Source organism: Bubalus kerabau, chromosome 1 (genome assembly GCF_029407905.1).
Source record: "Bubalus kerabau isolate K-KA32 ecotype Philippines breed swamp buffalo chromosome 1, PCC_UOA_SB_1v2, whole genome shotgun sequence".
In the NCBI taxonomy this organism is placed as follows: Eukaryota; Metazoa; Chordata; class Mammalia; order Artiodactyla; family Bovidae; genus Bubalus; species Bubalus kerabau.
In genome coordinates this window covers 32,804,887-32,828,761 of record NC_073624.1, presented here as the reverse complement: position 1 = coordinate 32,828,761, position 23,875 = coordinate 32,804,887, and the positions used below count along the sequence as shown (strand labels likewise).

General features: G+C 39.6%; 1 protein-coding gene across 2 annotated transcripts in view; it reads right to left on the bottom strand.

Annotated features, from left to right (window-relative positions):
• Nucleotides 1-23,875, bottom strand: part of SLCO1C1 (solute carrier organic anion transporter family member 1C1) — a 71,027-nt gene that overhangs the window by 27,335 nt on the left and 19,817 nt on the right. For both annotated transcript variants that reach the window (XM_055566156.1, XM_055566157.1), the window contains exons 3-7: nucleotides 19,320-19,444; nucleotides 14,377-14,523; nucleotides 11,840-11,938; nucleotides 7,887-8,132; nucleotides 6,556-6,720 (exon numbers count right to left, since the gene is read on the bottom strand). In XM_055566156.1, the coding sequence (XP_055422131.1) occupies nucleotides 6,556-6,720; nucleotides 7,887-8,132; nucleotides 11,840-11,938; nucleotides 14,377-14,523; nucleotides 19,320-19,444 (782 nt within the window). The remainder of the gene's footprint in view (nucleotides 1-6,555; nucleotides 6,721-7,886; nucleotides 8,133-11,839; nucleotides 11,939-14,376; nucleotides 14,524-19,319; nucleotides 19,445-23,875) is intronic.

Genomic DNA, 23,875 nt, shown 5'->3' with positions numbered 1-23,875 from the left:
TGTTGGGTGCAGACAAGTAAACTTAGCCATCCTTCTTGGGCATAACAACAGTTTTTCTTCCTCACAAATTAAGATAGTTTTCCATCACCTCACAAGTTTTTAGTGTAACTTTACTTATTTCTAGAACACATCATAATATTACTGTTCCAAATTTGCTATTCTAGCTGAGCCACAAAATAAAGCTTTCTATTATAATTATTTTTTCTCAAATGATTATTTTAATTTTTCCTTATTTGTTTAACATCTCCAAAAATTGAGAATGATAATCATTTTTGTCAATTACAGTCAGTATTGTTATATCTTGTCTACTAGTTACTATTTTATTTAATCAAAAAATTTCAAGAAATTAAGCAAAATAAATAATTGCAGTCTGAGTTATAAGAAGAGGAAGAAGAGATCATGTCCATGTAACTTCACAGTGATTAAAAAAAAAGGCTTAAATAAAAGAGTCACCTGCTAGTCAAATTTCTTTCAGTAGAATTTGCAATGGAAAGTTTTTGAAAGCTCATACCATTAAAAAAAAAAAAAAGCAGAATCATTGTGCAATATACTATCTAGTCTCTGAATTTGAAACATCTTTATCTTTCTTTCATTTATTTGTAAAATAAAAGTCATTAATATGAGTAAATACTATTTCTAGACTTTAGAAAGAATGTGACCAACATATAAAAACACATACAGTAAAATAAATTGTCACTGGATCAGTCAGCCCTTGAACACTTTAGAGAAATTCCTGTTTATTCTTTCATCCATGTCATATCAAATGTTTTCTCTGAGAGTAGAATGGAAATGTGTATTCTTTGGGCCTTTCTCATATTTTATCACAGAAAGGGTCATTCTCCCATAACCCAAAGGAAAAAGCTGAAGGAGAAAAGAGCCAGGGGTGGGAAAGAAATGAAGAAAGGAAGAAAGCATATGTTGAATGAGAGTTATGTGCATTTCCAATCCATTTCACATGTCTTTTCTTATCTTTATTTTAACCCAGTGATGCATTTCTTTTCACCATTCTAATTAAAATAAGTGTTAGGGATATAAAATAATTTACCCACTTCCATCACTCTGCTGTATGCAGGTCAGGAAGCAACAGTTAGAACTGGACATGGAACAACAGACTGGTTCCAAATAGGAAAAGGAGTACGTCAACGCTGTATATTGTCACCTTGTTTATTTAACTTATATGCAGAGTACATCATGAGAAACGCTAGACTGGAAGAAACAAGCTGGAATCAAGATTGCTGGGAGAAATATCAATAACCTCAGATATGCAGATGACACCACCCTTAGGGCAGAAAGTGAAGAGGAACTCAAAAGCCTCTTGATGAAAGTGAAAGTGGAGAGTGAAAAAGTTGGCTTAAAGCTCAACATTCAGAAAACGAAGATCATGGCATCTGGTCCCATCTCTTCATGGGAAATAGATGGGGAAACAGTGGAAACAGTGTCAGACTTTATTTTTCTGGGCTCCAAAATCACTGCAGATGGTGACTGCAGCCATGAAATTAAAAGACGCTTACTCCTTGGAAGGAAAGTTATGACCAACCTAGATAGCATATTCAAAAGCAGAGACATTACTTTGCCAACAAAGGTTAGTCTAGTCAAGTCTATGGTTTTTCCTGTGGTCATGTATGGATGTGAGAGTTGGACTGTGAAGAAGGCTGAGCGCCGAAGAATTGATGCTTTTGAACTGTGGTGTTGGAGAAGACTCTTGAGAGTCCCTTGAACTGCAAGGAGATCCAACCAGTCCATTCTGAAGGAGATCAGCCCTGGGATTTCTTTGGAAGGAATGATGTTAAAGCTGAAACTCCAGTACTTTGGCCACCTCATGCGAAGAGTTGACTCATTGGAAAAGACTCTGATGCTGGGAGGGATTGGGGGCAAGAGGAGAAGGGGACGACAGAGGATGAGATGGCTGGATGGCATCACTGACTCAATGGATGTGAGTCTCAGTGAGCTCCGGGAGTTGGTGATGGACAGGGAGTCCTGGCGTGCTGCGATTCATGGGGTCACAAAGAGTCGGACATGACTGAGCGACTAATCTGATCTGATACTTACTAATGTAAAATCACACCACTCAGGAAATTATCCTAGTTATCTCATGCTTATGTTAGTTGCTCAGTTGTGTCCGACTCTTTGCGATCCCATAGACTGTAGCTCACCAAGTTCCTCTGTCTATGGGATTCTCCAGGCAAGAATACTGGAGTCAGTAGCCATTCCTTTCTCCAGGGGATCTTCCCAACCCCTTGCAGGCAGATTCTTTCCATTCTGAGCCACCAGGGAAGCCTAACAATACTGGAGTGGGTAGCCTATCCCTTCTCCAATGGATCTTCTCAACCCAGGAATTGCATTGCAGGTGGATTCTTTACCAGCTGAGCTACCCGGCATGCCCTGTGAAGGCTGCTCAATTGTGTCCAACTCTTTGTGACCCCATGGGCTGTAGCCCACCAGGCCCCTCTCTCCATGGAATTCTCCAAGCTATAATACTGGAGTGGGTAATGATTCCCTTCTCTAGGGGATCTTCCCAACCCAGGAATTGAACCCAGGTCTTTTCCATTGCAGGCAAATTCTGTACAGTCTGAGCTACCAGGAAAGCCCATCCTAGTTATAAGGATGTGGAATTACTAAACATTTTTATTTATCTTTCACAAAAGTACCTGAATTATCTATAGATATGTCAGAAACATGAGGAATTTGAGTTCTAGGCAACCTTTGCTAGATGGCTCAAAAAAATCTGATGATGAGTTTGTTTGGATCTGAGTCCATTTCAGTATACAGCATAGGGTCATAGATTAAAAGAAATCAACTAGCCATAGATCAAAAGATAATTATTAATCAGATTCTTCCTGTAAGTTTTCCAAAAATAATTATGCCCAGTGAGGAAATACAACTCAGAAACCCGCATAAAATAGTTTCATTCCTGGCTATATCATTATGTATGTATGCTATATAAGCATGAAATTGGGCAGGCCATTAAATATCTCAGAATCTTACATTCTTCATCTGTGCTAATTACCCTTAAAATAATTTAATAGGCAAAGCATATTTCATTTGTTACCTACTTAATAAAGGAATGAGATAACATATAGTTTCATTTCTATTCTAAGTACCTTCCCCCAAATGCCCTTAATTTTCCTTTATGACATAAACTTTTTAATTGAAAATGGTAAAAAAAAAACTTATTCCTCACTGTAGTGAGAGCAAAATCAAATGTGTCATGTATTATGCACATATTGAATAATAAGAAATAAACATGTATTAAAGGTGTGTTCCTTCACTAGAATTCATGGGGAAATGGTAATCTCTTCATTTTGATAAGTGAAACTTGACTTCCTTCACATAATACAAAAAATAACTTGAAGTGGATTATAACATAAACATGAAAGTTAAAACAATCTACTAGGAGCAATTTTATTTTTCATAACCCTGGGGCTTGATAAATATTTCTAAAACAGGCTCAAACTAGCACTAATGAAGAAGCAAAAGATTAAAACTGGACTTAATTAAAATTAAGAAGAGTGAAAAGGAAGGTTGAAGTCTGTGAGAAAGTATTTGCAAAATACAAAGAATTTGTATCAAGAAAAATCTACAGTACTCCTACAAATCAATAAGAAAAAGACTAACAATCCAATAAAAATGGGCAAGCCACTCAAACAGAGTTAACAAAAGATAGTGCTGAAATGACCAATAAGCTTGGGAAAACATGCTCAGTATTGATAGTCAGCAGGTTAAGCCCCAGTAAGATACCCATCAGACCCCATAAGAATGGTTACAATGAAAAAGACTGACAATACCAAACAAAAGGATATGGAACAACTGGAGTGTTCTTACACTTCTAATGAGAGTAAACATTTGCACAGCATTTTAATGAAATATTTTGGCAATAGCTACCAGATCAAAACACACACGCCGCAGGATCCTGCAATTCTACTCTAACATATAGCCAAGACAAAGGACTGAATCTGCCTACAAAAATACATGTGGAATGTTTGTGCAGTGTTATTTAGAATAGCCCAAAGCAATAAACAGGCTTCCCAGGTGGCTTAGTGGTAAAGAATCCTTCTGCCAATGCAGGAGATGCAGGTTTGTACCTGGGTCAAGAAGATCCCCTGGAGGAGGGCATGGCAACTCACTCCAGTATTCTTGTTTGGAAAATCCCATGGACAGAGGAACCTGGTGGGCTACAGTTCATGGGGTCACAAAGAGTTGGACATGACTGAGCAAGTATGCAATGCCAAAGCAGTAAACACCCCAAATATCCACCAACATGAAAATGAATAAACTGTGGTATATTCATATAATGGGATATTGCACAGCAGTGAGAACAGACCACCACTGCATGCAATGACATGAATGAATCTTGTAGATTTCCTTCCGTTGGAAAAAACTTAGACAAAAGGAGTACATAGCTCATTATACTATTTATATAAAGTTCAGAAACAGGCAAGACTCACCTATGATGGTGGACATCAGAATAGTTATTAGTTTGGAGAAGAATGTTGGGTAGAAGAAGGCTTGATGGAACCAACTGGGATACTAAAGTGAGCTACATGTTCTGGATAATGATCACTACACACATATTTTTGTGTAAATATTTGTCTAGCTGAGCTTACATTTAAGATCTGTAGACTTAATTGCTGCTTGCAAGTATGTCTCAATAAACAAAAGAAATATTAAAATAAAAGTTTTAAATGTTTCAAACTTTCATTCCATACATTTATTGGCATGGGTAGAATATGGATTTGAAAAATGTGAAAAACATTTCTTCAGGTCAACCATTAAATAATAAAATTAGTTTGAACCAATTAATGTTGAACGTAAAACTTCAGTGGTATGTGCTAAGTTCCTCAGTCATGTTTGACTCTTTGCAACCCTGTAGATTATACCCTGCCAGGCTGTCCATGGGATCCTCCAGGCAAGAATACTGGAGTGGATGGCCTTTTCCTTCTAGAGGGGATCTTCCCAACCCAGGGATCGAACCTGCATCTCTTGTGTCTCCTGCAACAGCAGATGGATTCTTTACAACTAGTGCCATCTGGGAAGCCTCTCAATGATATAGCCTTAGCAGTTAAAATTTAGGGGAAGAACAGACCAAAGAGTCAATTAAAATTGCATCTGCTAAGTGTCCATTGTTTAGGATTTTACAGGAAAATTATATGTCTTAAAATATTATATGCTTAGCTGTTTCCTCACTCCCTATTCCCCAGGTTTGTTTCAGAGATAGATGAATAGAGCAATATTTAAAATGTCTATGAAGGAATGATTCGAAACCACTGGAATCTCCTATCATAAACGAACATGTCCAGAGGGATAGAATATGAAACAGTAGCATTAAATGTGGAGAAGGCGATGGCACCCACTCCAGTACTCTTGTCTGGAAAATTGCATGGACAGAGGAGCCTGGTAGGCTGCAGTCCATGGGGTTGCGAAGAGTTGGACATGACTGAGCAACTTCACTTCCACTTTTCACTTTCATGCATTGGAGAAGGAAATGGCAACTCACTCCAGTGTTCTTGCCTAGAGAATCCCAGGGACGGCGGAGCCTGGTAGGCTGCCACCTATGGGGTCTCACCGAGTTGGACACAACTGAAGTGACTTAGCAGCAGCAGCATTAAATGACATCTTCATGGACTTTGGGGCTTCCCTGGTAGCTCAGCTGGTAAAGAATCCAGCTGCAATGCAGAAGACCCCAGTTTGATTCCTGGGTCAGGAAGATCTCCTGGAGAGGGGATAGGCTACCCATTCCAGTATTCTTGGGCATCCATGTTGGCTCAGCTGGTAAAGAATCCACCTGAAATGTGGGAGAGCTGGGTTCGATCCCTGGGTTGGGAAGATCCCCTGGAGGAGGGCATGGCAACCCACTCCAGTATTCTTGCCTGGAGAATCCCTGTGGACAGAGGTGCCTGGTGGGCTACAGTCCATAGGATCTCAAAGAGTCAGACACAACTGAACAAATAAGCACACAGTCCAGGTTTTAAAGTATACAGTTGCTTGCAGGACCGTGGTTATGTATTTGGAGATTCTGGTTCTTCTTCATTCATCTTTTCATATTTTTCTTTGCCTTTGAATATCTTCCTCTTACATGGTTGTTCTGCTGTGCTAGAAACACAGGACTTTTAAACAATCCCAAATGTCAGGAGTTAGAGAAGTCTTTCAATCCTGAGCAAATACAAACTTTGTTTTGCAATGCATACCTTCTAACCTGTTTGAATACTCACCTTTTGTAATCCTAGAAACTCTTCAGGTAGAAGAGGCACCGTTATGAGGTTTCAGCTACACTTGAAAGACAGATAGCCAGTATTAACAATCTCCTAACAAAATGCATGTTTAGTCTACATGGTATGCTCATGGTCATTCACACACTGTTCTAAATAATTTTTGCTACAAAGTTGTACCACAGACTATCTAAATATCTTACTCTGCTAGGTTTTTTCACTCACTTTCTAAAATGTCATAAATTGCTTTCAGTCTAAATATCGGAACAACTTTTTAAAACTACTAAGGATCAACAAGACACAGAGTTGATAATACCTATTGGAAAGCAGGAAGTACAGAGAAGCATACCGATAACAAAGTTGGCCTTAGAGGCTGACTGCCCATACTGTTGCTCAATGTACTTCGGTTTGTAAGTTACCATGCCAAATAAAGAATTGAACTGAACGGTGCTTGCACACAAATATAAGAAGTACACTGGATTTCCAAAAAGACCCTTCAGTGATGGCAGAAAATCTATAAGACAAAAATAGCATGGAGTAATTAAAGACAGTGTCACACTTGGCAGAAGATGCAGCCATAGCCTCAGAGCTGAACGGTTGAGTCCTGTTGTCATGGTTCCCAGGAGCATTTATAGAGTGGTATACCCACACACTGAATGTTAAGCCAGTGACAAAAGACAGAGTTGAGATCTGGCCAGGTTCAGATCCAGACCCAGGTGCTCACTTCCACAGGCATAAAATCTAGATTATAAATTAGAATCAGTCAGATGAGAACAGATTCCTTTGATGTGGTATGAGACATGAGGTATAAGAAAACTCCCTCCCCATCAAGCTGAAAGTCATAGGCTGGACATCAGAAACTTGAGTTTTCTGGTCTCTCTCCTTTGAACTTGGGTCATGGAAACAGAGAAGAGAATATGAAACTTTTCTCCATTTAATTATTGACAGAATGAGCTTTGGCATTCTCTCTTCTTACTTTTATGCAAGCCAAATAGAAATTTGAAGCTTTTCTGTAAATGTCAATATTGTTGAGCCAGTTGAAGGGGACCAATCTTTCTCATGGTCACCCATTTCCACAGGAAAGGAATTCACTAGAACACGTCTGACCTTTGGCCCTACACTCACTCCTTGATCACTGGTGGGACACATGCAGTGGTGCGCATTCTCAAGTGGGTGGATATTATCTGTCAAATGGCCACAAGCCCTGAAGGTTCACTTTTCTGACCACATAGACTAATGTAAAGCAACCCTCCCAGGAGAGCTGTTTGCAAGGTCTACACCGAGGAGGTGTAAGGGTGAGGATGGCAGCAAAGACTTTTAATAATTTTCATTTCTGCTTCCTGTGCTCAGTTGCATCCAACTCTTTGCAACCTTATGGACTATAGCCCAACAGGCTCCTCTGTCCATGGAATTTCCCAGGCAAGAATACTGGAGTGAGTTGCCATTTCTGCCTCTAGGGGAGCTTACTGATCCAGGGATCGAACTCTGACATGTCCTGCATCCCCTTCATTGGCAGACAAATTCTTTACCACTGTGCCACATGAGAAGCCCTGCTTCCTGTACAGTTTCTCAATTTTTTTTTCTGAACACATGAAGTAGAGAAATATTGTTTATAGATCATGTCTAAAATTTCAACAGAAATATGGAAAGTGCTTCACAACCAAAGAGAATTGGGCTTACCTCTTGCCATTTCCATGATTTTTGCTTTTTCTCCAGGAGGTGTTTGGTAGTCTGTGTGATCATCCATAATAAACTTAGATTTCTCAGAGGAAGAACTGGAGTCCTCTCTGCTCCTGGGTCTTGGTAGAGTCCTTGGTAAACACCAGAAAGGCACAGCTGCCAGAAGAGTGATGCTTCCTGCTATGAGATAGCCAAGCCACCAGGCACCTACCCACTGTGGGTCCTTTGGGGTGATGGTTATATGATCTGAAAAAGAGACAGAGTGGCTAAAGAACATATACAGCAAAGCTAGTATATTAAATAAGCCTCTTAAAAAAATCCTAGCATTAGCTCTATCACATCATAAAAATACATAATAATTCATACATGACAACTTTTTTTATAATCTGAACATGTGCCTGATGAACTATGGACAGGGGTTCGTGACATCGTACAGGAAACAGGAATCAAGACCATCCCCAAGAAAAAGAAATGCAAAAAGCAAAATGGCTGTCTGAGGAGGCCTTACAAATAGCTGTGAAAAGAAGAGAAGCGAAAAGCAAAGGAGAAAAGGAAAGATATACCCATTTGAATGCAGAGTTCCAAAGATTGGCAAGGAGAGATAAGAAAGCCTTCCTCAAGACCAATGCAAAGAAATAGAGGAAAACAACAGAATGGGAAAGACTAGAGATCTCTTCAAGAAAATTAGAGATACCAAGGGAACATTTCATGCAAAGATGGGCACCATAAAGGACAGAAATGGTAGGGACCTAACAGAATTAGAAGATATTAAGAAGAGGTGGCAAGAATACAAAGAAGAACTGTACAAAAAAGATCTTCATGACCAAGATAATCACGATGGTGTGATCACTCACCTAGAGCCAGAATGTGAAGTCAAATGGGCCTTAGGAAGCATCACTACAAATAAAGCTAGTGGAGGTGATGAAATTCCAGTTGAGCTATTTCAAATCCTGAAAGATATTGCTGTGAAAGTTCTTCACTCAATATGCCAGCACATTTGGAAAACTCAGCAGTGGCCACAGGACTGGAAAAGGTCAGTTTTCATTCCAATCCCAAAGAAAGGCAGTACCAAAGAATGCTCAAACTACCTCACAATTGCACTCATCTCACATACCAGTGAAGTAATGCTTAAAATTCTCCAAGCCAGGCTTCAACAGTACGTGAACCGTGAACTTCCAGATGTTCAAGCTGGTTTTAGAAAATGCAGAGGAACCAGAGATCAAATTGCCAACATCGGTTGGATCATGGAAAAAGCAAGGGAGTTCCAGAAAAACATCTATTTCTGCTTTATTGACTATGCCAAAGCCTTTGACTGAGTGGATCACAATAAACTGCAAAATTCTGAAAGAGAGGGGAATACCAGACCACCTGACCTGCCTCTTGAGAAACCTATATGCAAGTCAGGAAGCATCAGTTAGAACTGGACATGGAACAACAGACTGGTTCCAAATAGGAAAAGGAGTACGTCAATGCTGTATATTGTCACCCTGCTTATTTAACTTCTATGCAGAGTACATCATGAGAAACACTGGACTGGAAGAAACACAAGCTGGAATCAAGATTTCCGGGAGAAATATCAACAACCTCAGATATGTAGATGACACTACCCTTCTGGCAGAACGTGAAGAAGAACTAAAGAGCCTCTTAAAGAAGGTGAAACAGGAGAGTGAAAAAGTTGGCTTAAAGCTCAACATTCAGAAAACTAAGATCATGGCATCCAGTCCCATCACTTCATGGCAAATAGATGGGGAAACAGTGGAAACAGTGTCAGACTTTATTTTTCTGGGCTCCAAAATCACTGCAGATGGTGACTGCAGCCATGAAATTAAAAGACGCTTACTCCTTGGAAGGAAAGTTATGACCAACCTAGACAGCACATTGAAAAGCAGAATCATTACTTTGTCAACAAAGGTCCGTCTAGTCCAGGCTATGGTTTTTCCAGTGGTCATGTATGGATGTGAGAGTTGGACTATAAAGAAAGCTGAGCACCAAAGAATTGATACTTTTGAACTGCGGTGTTGGAGAAGACTCTTGAGAGTCCCTTGGACTGCAAGGAGATCCAACCAGTCCATCCTAAAGGAAATCAGTTCTGAGTTTTCATTGGAAGGATTGATGCTGAAGTTGAAACTCCAATACTTTGGCCACCTGATGTGAAGAGCTGACTCATTTGAAAAGACCCTGATGCTGGGAAAGATTGAGGGCAGGAGGAGAAGGGGATGACAGAGGATAAGATGGTTGGATGGCATCACTGACTCAATGGACGTGGGTTTGGGTGAACTCCAGGAATTGGTGATGGACAGGGAGGCCTGGTATGCTGCAGTTCATGGGGTTGCAAAGAGTCAGACACGACTGAGAGACTGAACTGAACTGAACATTATTATGATCTTGCTTATTAAAGGAAAGAAGATGTCTTCAGAGCACAAATATTTCTTTCATTCCTCAGATTAAAGTATAGAATCCAGAGTCTGGAAGGGGTTCTCACTCTGCTCTGGGCTTCTGCAGAGGGATCCCTGGACCTATGACAGGAGGAAAGCAAAATGTGAGAAAGATTAGGAGGGTTTAAAACCTTCTGCTACCTTTCCACATGAGGTGCATTTTCATCTGATTTACACATTGAATGTCTAGGATGTTACTGAAAGAAAAAGACCCTATATGCTCTCGTCCAAATCTAATCTGAGCCACTCAGAATGTTATTTATTAAATGATGATTAGTAATATTTCAGAGATATTCTAGGTCTGATACAAGATTTGTATATGTTTTAATAATTAAAATATCAATATTTATTCATTATAAAATTTTTGATACTGTTTCTTATTTGACTGAAGTGTAAGCATTGACAAGTCTATTTTAAGCAAATAAACTTTTTTTAAATATATATATAAGAACATACGAAACATACTGTTATACTCTACTACCCTCTATGAGAATCCTTTGACAATTAAGCTTGATCGGCACTACATTATACTCAGTAAAATGTTTGATTTAGTTTATCACTGCATGTTCATTGCTTCCTTTTCACAATTTTCCTCTGTACCTCTCATCATGGCAACCCTCTCTTATCTATATCAGTACCATGACCAGATTTTAAACGTCATGAAGTCAAGGAATCAAGTATTTTGCTCACTTTGGTAGAACATCATTTGAGTTAGAGTAGACATGAAATAAATTTGAGGAGTAATAAATGAATAAACAAAATTTCTGGAAGGCCTATTCCGGTTATTTGATTAAAAAAGAACAGCGCAAGTGTTTTGCATTCTATTGTGACACATAATAATCATTTGTAACACACACTAGTGACAAGGCAATTCCAAAATTTTAAAAAATAAAATTTGTTTTCTTGTTTTTAACTGCTTTCTAAGAATTCTTCAGAAAAACAGATAATTTCCATCTATGTCTAGGGCCTACATCTTGAAAGAAACAAATGAACAGCTATGGCGAGATGAAGTCCTCATTTATTCCCTCCACAAGCATTCCTCCAGAAGGAAAGTTAGTCTCACTATAAAGTTCCTTCAACTGAAAAAGATTTGTACATTAAAAAAAGGAATTTTAGTTGCCAGAGACTTTCAATCCTTGGCCTTTTTGGAAAGTCCAGAAATACGTTATTAACTGATGTGACTGTAGCAAATGTTGGTTCACCTGAAACCAACAAGCAGCCATAGTTGTTAGTCTTAACTAAGCTTGAATCCTTTAAACTGGGAAACCAGAAGTGGAAAATGATACAACGGATTAACAAACGGGGTCATCTGGTTATAATCACCACCTGTTTTTCATGTTCCATTTATTAATGTGTGTGAAAATTGTATAAGTAATAAGTTTTCAAGGATTATTTTCATTTTATGAAAGACTACCATCCTATCATTTTGTAAAAAGACAATTTGATATTTTGGACACTATTCCCATTAAAAATTACAGTAACTAAAATAAATGAATAAATAGAAATAAACGTCCTTACCTAGATTTACAAAGCCAATGTCAACATACAGTTTGGCACATAACGAGCCTAACAGGAAGCCAAAGATTGGTCCTATAATTGCAACCGTCTGCACACATCCTGCAAAATACAAAAGTACCATTTCTTTGCTCTTGCAAATTAATAAATTTTTAAACAGAAAACATGCATGAGATCCAGTTAGTCACTGAAAATATTTCATTAACTCTTCCCTTAAGTGTGCTTAATTTGTCAACTTTTCAACCGCACTGAATCCGGAAATAACTTCTTCTCAGTGTTGGAAGAAGAATAAGCATCTTTAACGCATTAATACCTTTTAGTAAGAAAATAACACCAAGACTCAGCTAATTTTGGCAAATGGAAGAAATTTTACTCCCTAGGACTGGATTCCCCCTAGTGATAAAAATCAGAATTATACTGTTCTGACAGTCTTTTGAAAACCTTTTATGGTCAGTTGTTTAATTGACCATAAGACTTGTTTCGACATTAAAATTGATTTCTTCCATCTTAATGGGAAAGAGCTAGTGTTTAGAGCTTCCAGGGGACCACCTGTGAACACAGTAACTATGCAGCTCAAGCAAAGGAGCTTGACTTGAGAGAGGGGAGAGGTGCACTCTGCAATGCTCCTGAGCCACCTGGGCAGCTCCAGGTAGCTAGAGCAGATCTCCTCAATGACATCATTTCTAGTAACCAGAAAGTCTGCTCTTCCTTGCAAAATATCACCCATCTGCCTTTTATTTCATCACAGACCATATTGCGCATATCCTTTTTGCGCAAGATTTTGGGAGATTAACTGGAGGAGTAAATAGCAGTTGCATGTATGCTCAATAGTGTTTGACTCTCTGAGTGTAGCTCAGTCGGTAAAGAATCTGCCTGCAGTGTAGGAGACCCGGGTTCGATCCCTGAGTTGGGAAGATCCCCTGGAGAAGGAAATGGCAACCCACTCCAGTATCCTTGCCTGGAAAATCTCATGGACAGAGGAGTCTGGTGGGCTTCAATCCATGGGGTCGCAAAGAGTCGGGCACGACTGAGCAACTAAATCTAACACTCTGTGACCCCATGGGCTGTAGGTGGAGGAAGGACATATCAAACAGTCCAGCTGAGCAACGGGTCCCCAAAGTGTCACACTGCGCAGTGGAAGAAGAACCACATCTGGGCTAAAGGCTGAGTCCTCAGTCTTGTGGTCTTTGGCACTTTTCTTAAACTTTCTAGACCTCAGTTTTGTTGTTATTGTTGTTCAGTCACTAAGTCATATCCAACTCTTTTATGACCCCGTGGACTGTAGCCCACCAGGCTTCTCTGTTCATAGGATTTCCCATGCAAAAATACTGGAGTGGGTTGCCATTTCCTCCTCTAGAGAATCTTCCTGAACCTGGGATCGAACCCACATCTCCTGTGGCTCCTGCTTTGGCAAGCAAATTCCTTAACACTGAACCACCTGGGAAATTCATACCAGATCTTTTACAGAATAGAAAAGAGGACAAAGGAGAAGAGCAGCCTCTGAGCTCCTGGACAGGACAGTGACATGATGACACCTATATGCATCTCCTGGCTACTATCTTTCTTCTGGTCCCCAGAGTAATGGCCTAGCACATGTGATACAGCTTCTGTTCTACTTCTACATCCTGATCTGTGCTGCAGCATCCCATTAGAACAGGTGCCCTGTTTTTAACTACATACAGCATGCTTGGCTGTCATCAGAACCTTTTGGAATTCCATGTGACTAGCCAGGACAGAACTATACCTAGCTATAGTTAAGTGAGTGAAATCGCTCATGTCCGACTCTTTGCGATCCCATGGACTGGGGCCCACCAAGCTTCTCCATTCAGGCACAGTGCCACCTGCCCCCGCCCCCCCACCACCCCCTGCCCCACCACTGCCTTAATGAATTTAAATCTCGTCCTTCTGTCTCTGAAGGTGAAACCCTCAGAAGATCAGTACCCCCAGAAACCAAGACTAATGTATGAAACAGAGAACAAATTTTAGCTTCTAGAACATAAGAGGCACTCAAAAGCTGCTTTGATTCACCTGGCTTTGGAATTGCTATATTTTTGTTTTGGGTCAGGAAGATCCCCTGGAGGAAGAAATGGCAACCCACTCCAGTATTCTTGTCTGAAAAAGCCCAAGACAGAGGAGTCTGGCTGGGTATAGTCCATGGGGTGGAAAAAAGTTGGGCATGACTGAATGACCGAACACACCTATTTTTGTTTTTGTGATTTTAGCCACTATTCTTTGCACTGGGACCTGTTCTAGAAAAGAGTGGCTCAGGCCTGGCTCTTGTCCTTCTTCTGTTTCCATAAAGATACAGGTCATACAGCACAGCAGTTGAGCTCACAGATAATTTCTTTTAATCTGATATTCTTTCCCTAATGCAATAGGTCCTTTTCACTGAAGTTTCTTCACTATCCAAATCCTCAGTGTGAACTGAATAGAGGAGTTAGATATGAAATATAAAACCTTCCACATCCTATTTAGTTGAGAATAGAGTTGAGAAAACCAGGTATCCTGCACCCCAGGAAGATGAATGAGGTGGGAATTACCAATATAGAAAGCTGCGTTGTCCTGGCTAGCAAAATCATCAAGGTAGGCAATGCCTAGAGGCTGAATGGGAGTTTCTCCAAATCCACGAAGAAGGTTTCCCAGGAAGACGTAAACCCACATGGAGGAGCTGGCATCAATTTGACATTCTTAAAAGGAAAGCAAACAAGAGGATTGAAATTCAATCACTATTGAAGTTAAACATTTATTCTGCATCTCTACAAGTTGTCCTAAAGATGCATGAGAATGCAGAAGTGAAATCAGCAATAAATCGATTGATAGGAGTTTGAGCAAGATATTTTAGGTAGTGTAAATCCCTAGAAACTGACCAAGGAAATATATTGTTCTCCTTATTTCTTATTATCTTTCTTTTTATTTCATATTTCTACTGAATTATTTGAATTCCTACACTTCAGTAACATACAATATCCAATCTGGGACAAAAACAGAAAAATTTGAACAAAGACTTTTCTTGCCTTATCTTTAAGCTTTCTATTTTGCAACAGAAATCACTTGCAATTTTATTGGTGACCAAGGTTTATCTGAATTTCAAATTTTATATGGGTTATACTTCAAATTTTAGCATCATTGCCTACAACTAAAATTGTTTTGATAGTGCACAGACATGTTAAAGGCTCACATTTCAGAAACAAATTCATATAAAACTTAAAAACCATACTTGGTGGTTCAGATAGTAAAGGATCTGCCTGCAATGCAATGCAGGAGACCCAGGTTCAATCCCTGAGTCTGAAAGATGCCCTGGTGTAGGGAATGGCTCTCCACTCCAGTATCCTTGCTTGGAGAATTTCATGCACAGTGGAGTCTGGAAGGTTACAGTCCATGGGGTTGCAAAGAGTCAGATATGACTGAGGGACTGACACTTCCATGCTTTAGTGGTATAACAATTCCCAAAAAAGAGAAGCTTCTGATGGAAATTCAAAGCTAAAAATGTTTAAATGTTTTCATAAAAGTCATGTCTTAATATGATCACGTGAAGTGGAATAATTACTCCCCATATTATAATTAAATACAGCTAAGGCAATGGCACCCCACTCCAGTGCTCTTGCCTGGAAAATCCCATGGACGGAGGAGCCTGGTAGGCTGCAGTCCATGGGGTCGCTAAGAGTCGGACACGACTGAGCAACTTCACTTTGACTTTTCACTTTCATGCACTGGAGAAGGAAATGGCAACCCACTCCAGTGTTCTTGCCTGGAGAATCCCAGGGACGGGGGAGCCCGGTGGGCTGCTGTCTATGGGGTTGCACAGAGTCGGACAGGACTGAAGCGACTTGGCAGCAGGTGACTTTAACAAAAGTGACAATATTAACTACCTCCAACAATCACCACTTCTGGAAGCTCCCTTTCTGGCAAGCACTGAGCTAAGTGGTTTGCAGACATTTTCAAATCGAATTATCCTAAGAAATGTATGAGATAGGAGATATTTTCTCTTCTAGTAATTTTTGAAAGTGAAGTGGGGGTTATTAAGAACTTGTGTGAATGCTTCTGTCTGGATGAATCAGACTTTGTGACAGAAAATATTACTGTGCAATCACGTGACGTTTAGTTCTGGTTTTGCCTCTCCTAGAAATGTAGCCAAGTGACCAGGGATATTTCACTTAACTTCTCTGGGTTTTTATTTCATTCCCCAAGATACAATGAGACTCCTTTTTCAACATTGATTCCAGTGTCAATTTCAGCCCTGACTTTGGGGTATTCTGTTATTGTTGATAGAGGAGTCCTGTAGATAAGTGTAGACACTTTAGCTCTGGGCTTTCCAATACAGTGGCCACAAGTCACATGTGGCCCCTGGAATTTATTAATTAAAATTACATGAAATTAAAAATTCAATTCCTCAGTCTCACTGGCTATAAGTACTCAATAGTCACATGGGGCTAATAGCTACTATGTGTGTATGTATGTGTTAGTCACTCAGTTGTGTCCAACTGTTTGCAACCCGATGAGCTGTAGCCTGTCAGGCTCCTCTGTCCATGGGATTCTCCAGGTAACAATACTGGAGTGAGTACCCATGCCCTCCTCCGGGGGATCTTGCTGACCCAGGGATCGAACCTGAGTCACCTGCATTACAGGCAGATTCTTTACCGTCTGAGCCACCAGTGGACACTATAGATATAGAATATTCCCATCATCACTGAAGTTCTGGTAGACAGTTCTGCTCTAAAATATTTGGAGGAAATGGGGTTTGCATGCAAAGCATTTTTGAGATGAGTCCTCTGTTTACCCCACTAACCCCTTTAGAGTTATATCTATGACTTTAAGTGAACAGAATTTCATTTAAAGGAAAGAAAATCATTGATTTATGAGTCTTATATTCTGTACCTTCCTAATAATTTGTATCTTTACATTAAAAAACTTCATCCCCAATCCCTAAACCCTACATTTCTATAATATGAACTTTATAATATGAAAGGTTTAAAATTAGTTGTATTGTCATTTATGGGCTTCCAGGGTGGCACAATGATAGAGAAACTGCTTGCCAATGCAGGTGACACAAGAGATGCGGGTTTGATTGCTTTTCAGGAAGATCCCCTGGAGAAGCAAATGGCAGCCCACTCCAGTATTCTTGCCTGGAAAATTCTAAGGACAGAGGATCCTGGCCGACTACAGTCCATGAAGTCACAAAGAGTCAAAAACAATAGCACACAGACACACACGCATTGTCATTTATAACATGTCTCTCCCTTGATTGTCAAAACCAAACCCAAAATATCTTCAATGACTACATTATTTTACAGACCAAAGTCTAAATCCTTTAGTCTGTCTCCTTGCTTCTTTGTGTGGATCTGAATTAAACTGAATTAAACATTTGTTGTTCAGTGGCTAAGTCATGTCTGACTCTGCAATCCTGTGGACTGCAGCATGCCAGGCTTCCCTTTCCTACATTATCTCCCAGAGTTTGCTCAAACTCATGTCCACTGAGTCGGTGATGCCATCTTATCCTCTTTTGCCCCCTTCTTCTCTTGCCCTCAATCTTTCCCAGCATTAAGTCTTTTCCAATGAGTCGTCTCTTCTAATCAGGTGGGCAAAGTATTGGAGCTTCAGCTTCAGCATCAGTTCTTCCAGTGAACATTCAGGGTTGATATCTTTTAGAATTGACTGGTTTGATCACCTTGCTGTCCAATGGACTCTAGAGTCTTCTCCAGCACGAGAGTTCAAAAGCATCAATTATTTGGCATTCAGCCTTTTTTATGGTCCAAATGTCCATTATATTCTTAAATAAACAATCCCTCTGTTCTCATTCATTGATTTATATATGTTCTCCTGAATGTATCTATTGCCTTCTTTCATGCTTTCCTTTTCTTCTAGAATGCCTTCTTTTCATACAGCAGGATAGGATAAACTTTTTACATGTATATGACCACCCCCATTTTTCTCCTCATATTTTAGTATTTCTTTTAATTCTCCTATCCTTGCTTTCATTCAGAGTCAGGCCTCTCTGAGTCTGACTCATTCAGAGTCAGAGTCATTGGCCAGGAAAAGAACATCTCAAAGGAAAGCATCAATGAGGATGTCAGGGGAGTGAAAAGGTTTTATGGTGTAGATAAAAGATTTAGATGGATAGCAAGTATATAAAAGAAGGGCTTCCACACTGCTTCTATAGAAGTGGACCACAGCCTAGGAGTAGGAGAGAGATGAGGGTAGTGGAGAGGAAGGCTTGAGCCGATTGATACTGAAAGTCTGTGGGGAGAGAGGATTTGAGCGTCCACCAGTGCAGCATTCCAGAGACATGGCAACGACCTGTGGGTAGATTCATGGACTCGATGAGTGAGGAAAACTGTGCCACCATGGCCAGGTAGAGCCAGGGAGGTAGCAAGATCCCAAGGACAAAATGCAGTATTGTTAAGCATCCTTGCCCCTGTCTCTTCATAGGGCTTCCAGTGCCTAGAATAACACAGAAGAGATGGTTCCCATGCTCCCAAGCATGGCCCACACATAGCCTTGCTGTGCAATGTGGGTCAGCCACGTGGAACTCTGGATATGCTAACAAAATTCCTCGAATCCTATCTTGTGTGGAAAGTAGAATTATTTTCATGTTTCCATGATGGTCACTTTTGCATCAAAGGGAGCTGCTATGCTATAAAGGACATGGATGTGGACATAAGATGACCCCAAGATGACGTGTATGAACAAACACTGTGGCCAGAAGGATTTTAAATATTTAGGCTGACAGAGGACTGATAACATCAAGACCTCCCCTCTCACAATTTCCCCCTTTACCATTATGTAAGCTCCTTAGAATGTAAGCTACCCCTGGGAATGTGGGTAGAGATTAGGGACAAATTGACATCACGTATTTGACATTTTGATGAAAAGGGGCTGAACACAAAAATTAAACTGTATTTGGGGAAAAAATAAATTTACTTAATATGAGATTTGTACATGTTAAACTTGTTTTACCTTGTTTCACAGTACACATTATTTAGAACTGCTGTAAACTTTCCCAGTCACCAGCAATTAATGCACCATCTTTCCATAATATTTGATTTTCTGAGTATTTTCTTAAGATTTCATCATATACTGCTTTTGTTTTTGTTGTTCAGTCACTAAGTTGTGTCTAATTTTTTGCGATGCTATGAATTGCAGCATACCAGTCTTCCCTGGCCTTCACTATCTCCCAGGGTTTGCTCAAACTCATGTCCATTGAGTTGATGGTGCCATCCAACCACCTCATCCTCTGTTGCCCCCCTTTCTCCTGCCCTCAATTTTTCCTTAGCATCAGGGTCTTTTCCAATGAGTTGACTCTTCACATCAGGGGGCCAAAGTATTGGAGCTTCAGCTTTATATTCTATGATTTTTTTAATGGCACTATAATATCTCAATTTAAGTAGTAAAGCTTTTGACAGCAAAAATCATATACCATATGCTAAATCACCTATAAAGACTTTAAAAAGAACTTTTTTATTCAAGTAAAAAATAATCATCTTACCATTATTTATTTTGGATTGTGATTTTTCCACAACCGGAATTGGTAATGAATTGTTTGAATCCAGGAGACATGGAGAGATGCTGAGAGTGGAATTGGAGACAGGAGAATACCTTTCATATTTGTAGCTGCATAAAAAGAACATTTTCTTAGCATCATACGAAAAATATTATAAGTATACTACTGGACTCACTAGGACACCTGTATGAATCTACAGCTCTCTCTGAATCTATATCACTAAATCAAACCAGCATTTAACAGTACAGTTTTCTGAAGAGACTGCTAGAATATCTGCTTCACATATATTACACTATATCAACTGCCCAGTGTCATGAAAGACAATAAAATAATAATTTACAGAGGCTCATTTTAATATAAAATAATAACTATAAATCACCTACTCTGTTGGTGAAAAAATATCGAACATTCCATAACATCATGCTTATCTCTGAAAACAATAATTTAACAATTATGTCTATTGATACACTGTACTTGGAGTTGTAAATTTAGTAGAACACCTGAATGTTGATTCTAGAGAACTGAGAATGATACTTGGGCTTTTTGAACCCCTTATCCAGACAGTATCCTATTCTCCATTTTATTAATCTGGCTCTAAGTTATTTCTAATGTTCTCTGTTTATGAGGTTACTGTGGCAGCTGGATTGAGGAGCCCATGCCAGATGGTAGGACTGTGATCATTCCATCTACAGCTCCCCAGCACCATTGTTGCTTTTGTTCAGTTGCTAAGTTGTGTCCAACTCTTTGCAATCCCATGGACTGTAGCATGCTATGCTTTCCTATCCTTCACTGTCTCCTGGAGTTTTGCTCAACTTCATGTCCATTGACTCAGTGATGCTATCTAACCATCTCATCCCCTACCACCCTCTCCTCCTTTGCCTTCAAACTTTCCCAGCATCAGAGTCTTTTCCAGTGAGTCAGCTCTTCTCATTTGATGGACAAAGTACTGGAGCTTCAACTTCAGCATCAGTCCTTCCAGTGAATATCCAGGGTTGATTTCCTTTAGGATTGACTGGTTTGATCTTCTTACAGTCCAAGGGACTCTCAAGAGTCTTCTCCAGCACCACAATTCAAAAGCATCAATTCCTCGGCGTTCAGCCTTCCTTGTGGTCCAACTCTCACATCCATACATGACTACTGAAAAGGCCCATAGCTTTGACTATATGGGCCTTTGTTGGCAAAGTGATGTCTCTGCTTTTTCATATGCTATCTAGGTTTGTCATAGCACCATACTCCTTCTCACATTACCCTTCAGAAGTCGATTTTTCTGCTCCACAAGCACTGTTAAGGGCAAAGGTAACTTATGAAAGGAATCACATCACCTTGATTCTCATTTTGTTCAGGCATTATGTGACTAAAGACTAATCATCATAGTAATGTTTAAAATAGTAATAGTTTAAAGCTATTTAACACAATAAGGTCAAGATGTATTGACTTGTTAACATATTCAGATTGGGAAATGGCTTATCTTATATCAGGGCTTCCCTGGTGGTTCAGATGGTAAAGAATCCACCTGCAATGTGGGAGACCTTGGTTCAATCCCTGGGTTTGGAAAATCTGCTAGAGGTGGGCATGGCAATCCACTCCAATATTCTTGCCTGGAGAATCCCGTGGACAGAGAAGCCTGGTGGGCTACAGTCCATGGGGTCACAAAAAGTCGGATATGACTTTTTATGACTTTTTGTGTACTAAGCATACAGCACATATCAGTGGTGCATAACCTACACGTCAATTAGTCTATGAACCCCATTGGAAAAATAAAAATATTTTTGTATATATGTATTTAACGGAAGAGGTTCATAGTTTTGGCACTTTTATCAAATGAATCCTTGACCAAAACAGGTTTCCTAAGTTACAAAGATAAGTAACATCTGAGGTGTTGGGTGTATGGATGTTCCTGTGCAATTCTTTTAAGTTCTTTTTTATATGTCTGAATATTTTTATAATAAACCTCAGAAAAATTAAAAAAAAAACTACTTAATGAGAATAAATTTTAAAGATTATTAGCTACAGAGGAGAAGATTTAGCATGAAAATTGGTAAATATAATTTTCTTTCTTTAATAAAATTCCAGAGATACCAGGGATTATTATTGGGTTGACCAAAAGTTCATTTGAGATTTTCCATGAGATGGTTATGGAAAAACCCTAATGGACTTTTTGACTAACCCAATATAAAACCTAAATGCTCTTAAAATGACTATCAATAGCAATTAAGTAGTAATTTGAAAGTTTTTAGTTATTTGAGCTTTCTGTTTAATCTATCAGAAGGCAAGTGCTGCATATAAAATTATTTAGATCATGAATAAATAGAATTTTATGCAAGTGCCACTCTTGTCACTAAATACTATAATGACAACCTTTTCAAATTTGTTTTCTTAGTTATAAGATTGGGGCTATAGATGTGGTGTGTGCTTATTTAGGCTCTATTGCATAAGGAAACAAAGAAGTGTTTGAAGAGGGGGCCAGTGGTATTCAGTTCAGTACAGTTCAGTCACTCAGTTGTGTCTGACTCATTGCAACCCCATGAAACACAGCATGCCAGGCCTCCCTGTCCATCACTAACTCCCGGAGTTTACCCAAACTCATGTCCATTGAGTCGGTGATGCCACCTAACCATCTCATCCTCTGTCGTCCCCTTCTCCTCCTGTCTTCAATCTTTCCCAGCATCAGGGTCTTTCAAATGAGTCAGCTCTTCGCATCAGGTGGCCAAAATACTGGAGTTTCAGCTTTAACATCAGTCCTTCCAATGAACACCCAGGACCGATTTCCCCTAGGATAGACTATTTGGATCTCCTTGCAGTCCAAGGGACTCTCAAGAGTCTTCTCCAATACCACAGTTCAAAAGCATCAATTCTTCTGTGTTCAGCCCTCTTTATAGTCCAACTCTCACATCCATACATGACTACTGAAAAACCATAGCTTTGACTGTATGGGTCTTTGCTGGCAAAATGATGTCTCTGCTTTTTAATACGCTGTCTAGGTTGGTTATAACTTTCCTTCCAAGGAGTAAGTGTCTTTTAATTTCATGGCTACAGTCACCTTCTGCAGTGATTTTGGAGCCCAGAAAAATAAAGTCAGCCACTGTTTCCACTGTTTCCCCATCTATTTGCCATGAAGTGATGGGACCGGATCTAACATTCAGAAAACTAAGATGCCATGATCTTAGTTTTCTGAATGTTGAACTTTAAGTCAGTTTTTGACTCTCCTCTTTCACTTTCATTAAGAGGCTCTTTAGTTCTTCACTTTCTGCCATAAGGGTGGTGTCATCTGCATATCTTTGGTTATTGATATTTCTCCCAGCAATCTTAATTTCAGCTTGTGCTTCCTCCAGCCCAGCATTTCTCATGATGTACTCTGCATATAAGTTAAATAAGCAGGGTGACAATATACAGCTTTGATATACTCCTTTTCCTATTTGGAACCAGTCTGTTGTTCCATGTCCAGTTCTAACTGTTGTTTCCTACCTGCATACAGGTTTAAAATCTTTTAAATCTGGGATTTTAGTTCTGTCCTAGCTTCGACCCCCACTGACACGCTCTTGATTCCAATTCATGAAGTTGCAGAGTGGCTCCTAAATAGTCCCTTTGCTCTCACATTGGCTCCACCAGAGTTATTTTCCTGAGCAGTAGGTACTAGATCTTTTAAAAATATGTCAGATTGTGTCATTCTGCTCAAATCTCTTGCCTGGCTTCTCATCCCATTCTGAGAAGGTATGGTCCTTGCAATAATTGGTGACTTACTACCTGTGTCATGGGGTCTGTAAAGGTGTAGCACCAGCTGAATTTCAACCACTCACCCAGAGCTACTGACTCAGAATCTACATTTTACCAAGAGCTTCAGGCAATTTAAATGTCCATCATGGTTTGAAAATCAACTTGAAGTCTCCTTCTATACCACCACCACCCCCCACTCGTCCCTGCAGCACACATCATGCCTGACCCCATTCTCCTGCTATAGAAACATTCACTGTTCATCTAGCCTGGAATCTTCTTCCCCAGATGTCTGTGTGGCGCTCATCTCTTTCAGGCTTTCTGAAAAGTCATCATCTTGGTAAATCATCCCCTGACAACGCTGCTTTAAACTGCAACACCTCACATACTCTTACGTGTCTTCCCTGGGTTGTTTTTCTCTATGGTACTTAACATTTCCAGCATATGTCATTATTTATCTGTCTGTTTACTCTCCATCTCTTTCTAAATAGATCCATGACAGCAGAGGTTTTTGTTGCTACTCTATTCCTGTTACCTAGAACAGTGATCAATATCTATTTATCAAATTCATGAGTCAGATAAGCTAACACACATAAAACTGAACATAGTCTGCTGGGAGTAGGCCCTTAATAATTGATATCTGTAATTAATATTATGTTTTATTGCTATCAAGGGAATTTCTGCCAAGCAGAGTATAGTCATCATTGAAGGAACAAAAATTAATATTTTGAGCAAGTGTCCAATTTGACTAATGCTGTGAAAAATTGAAAAGAAATTATTATAATAATCCTCTGTAAAAAGTAATGTTCATGAGGGAAAGAATTGTGTGT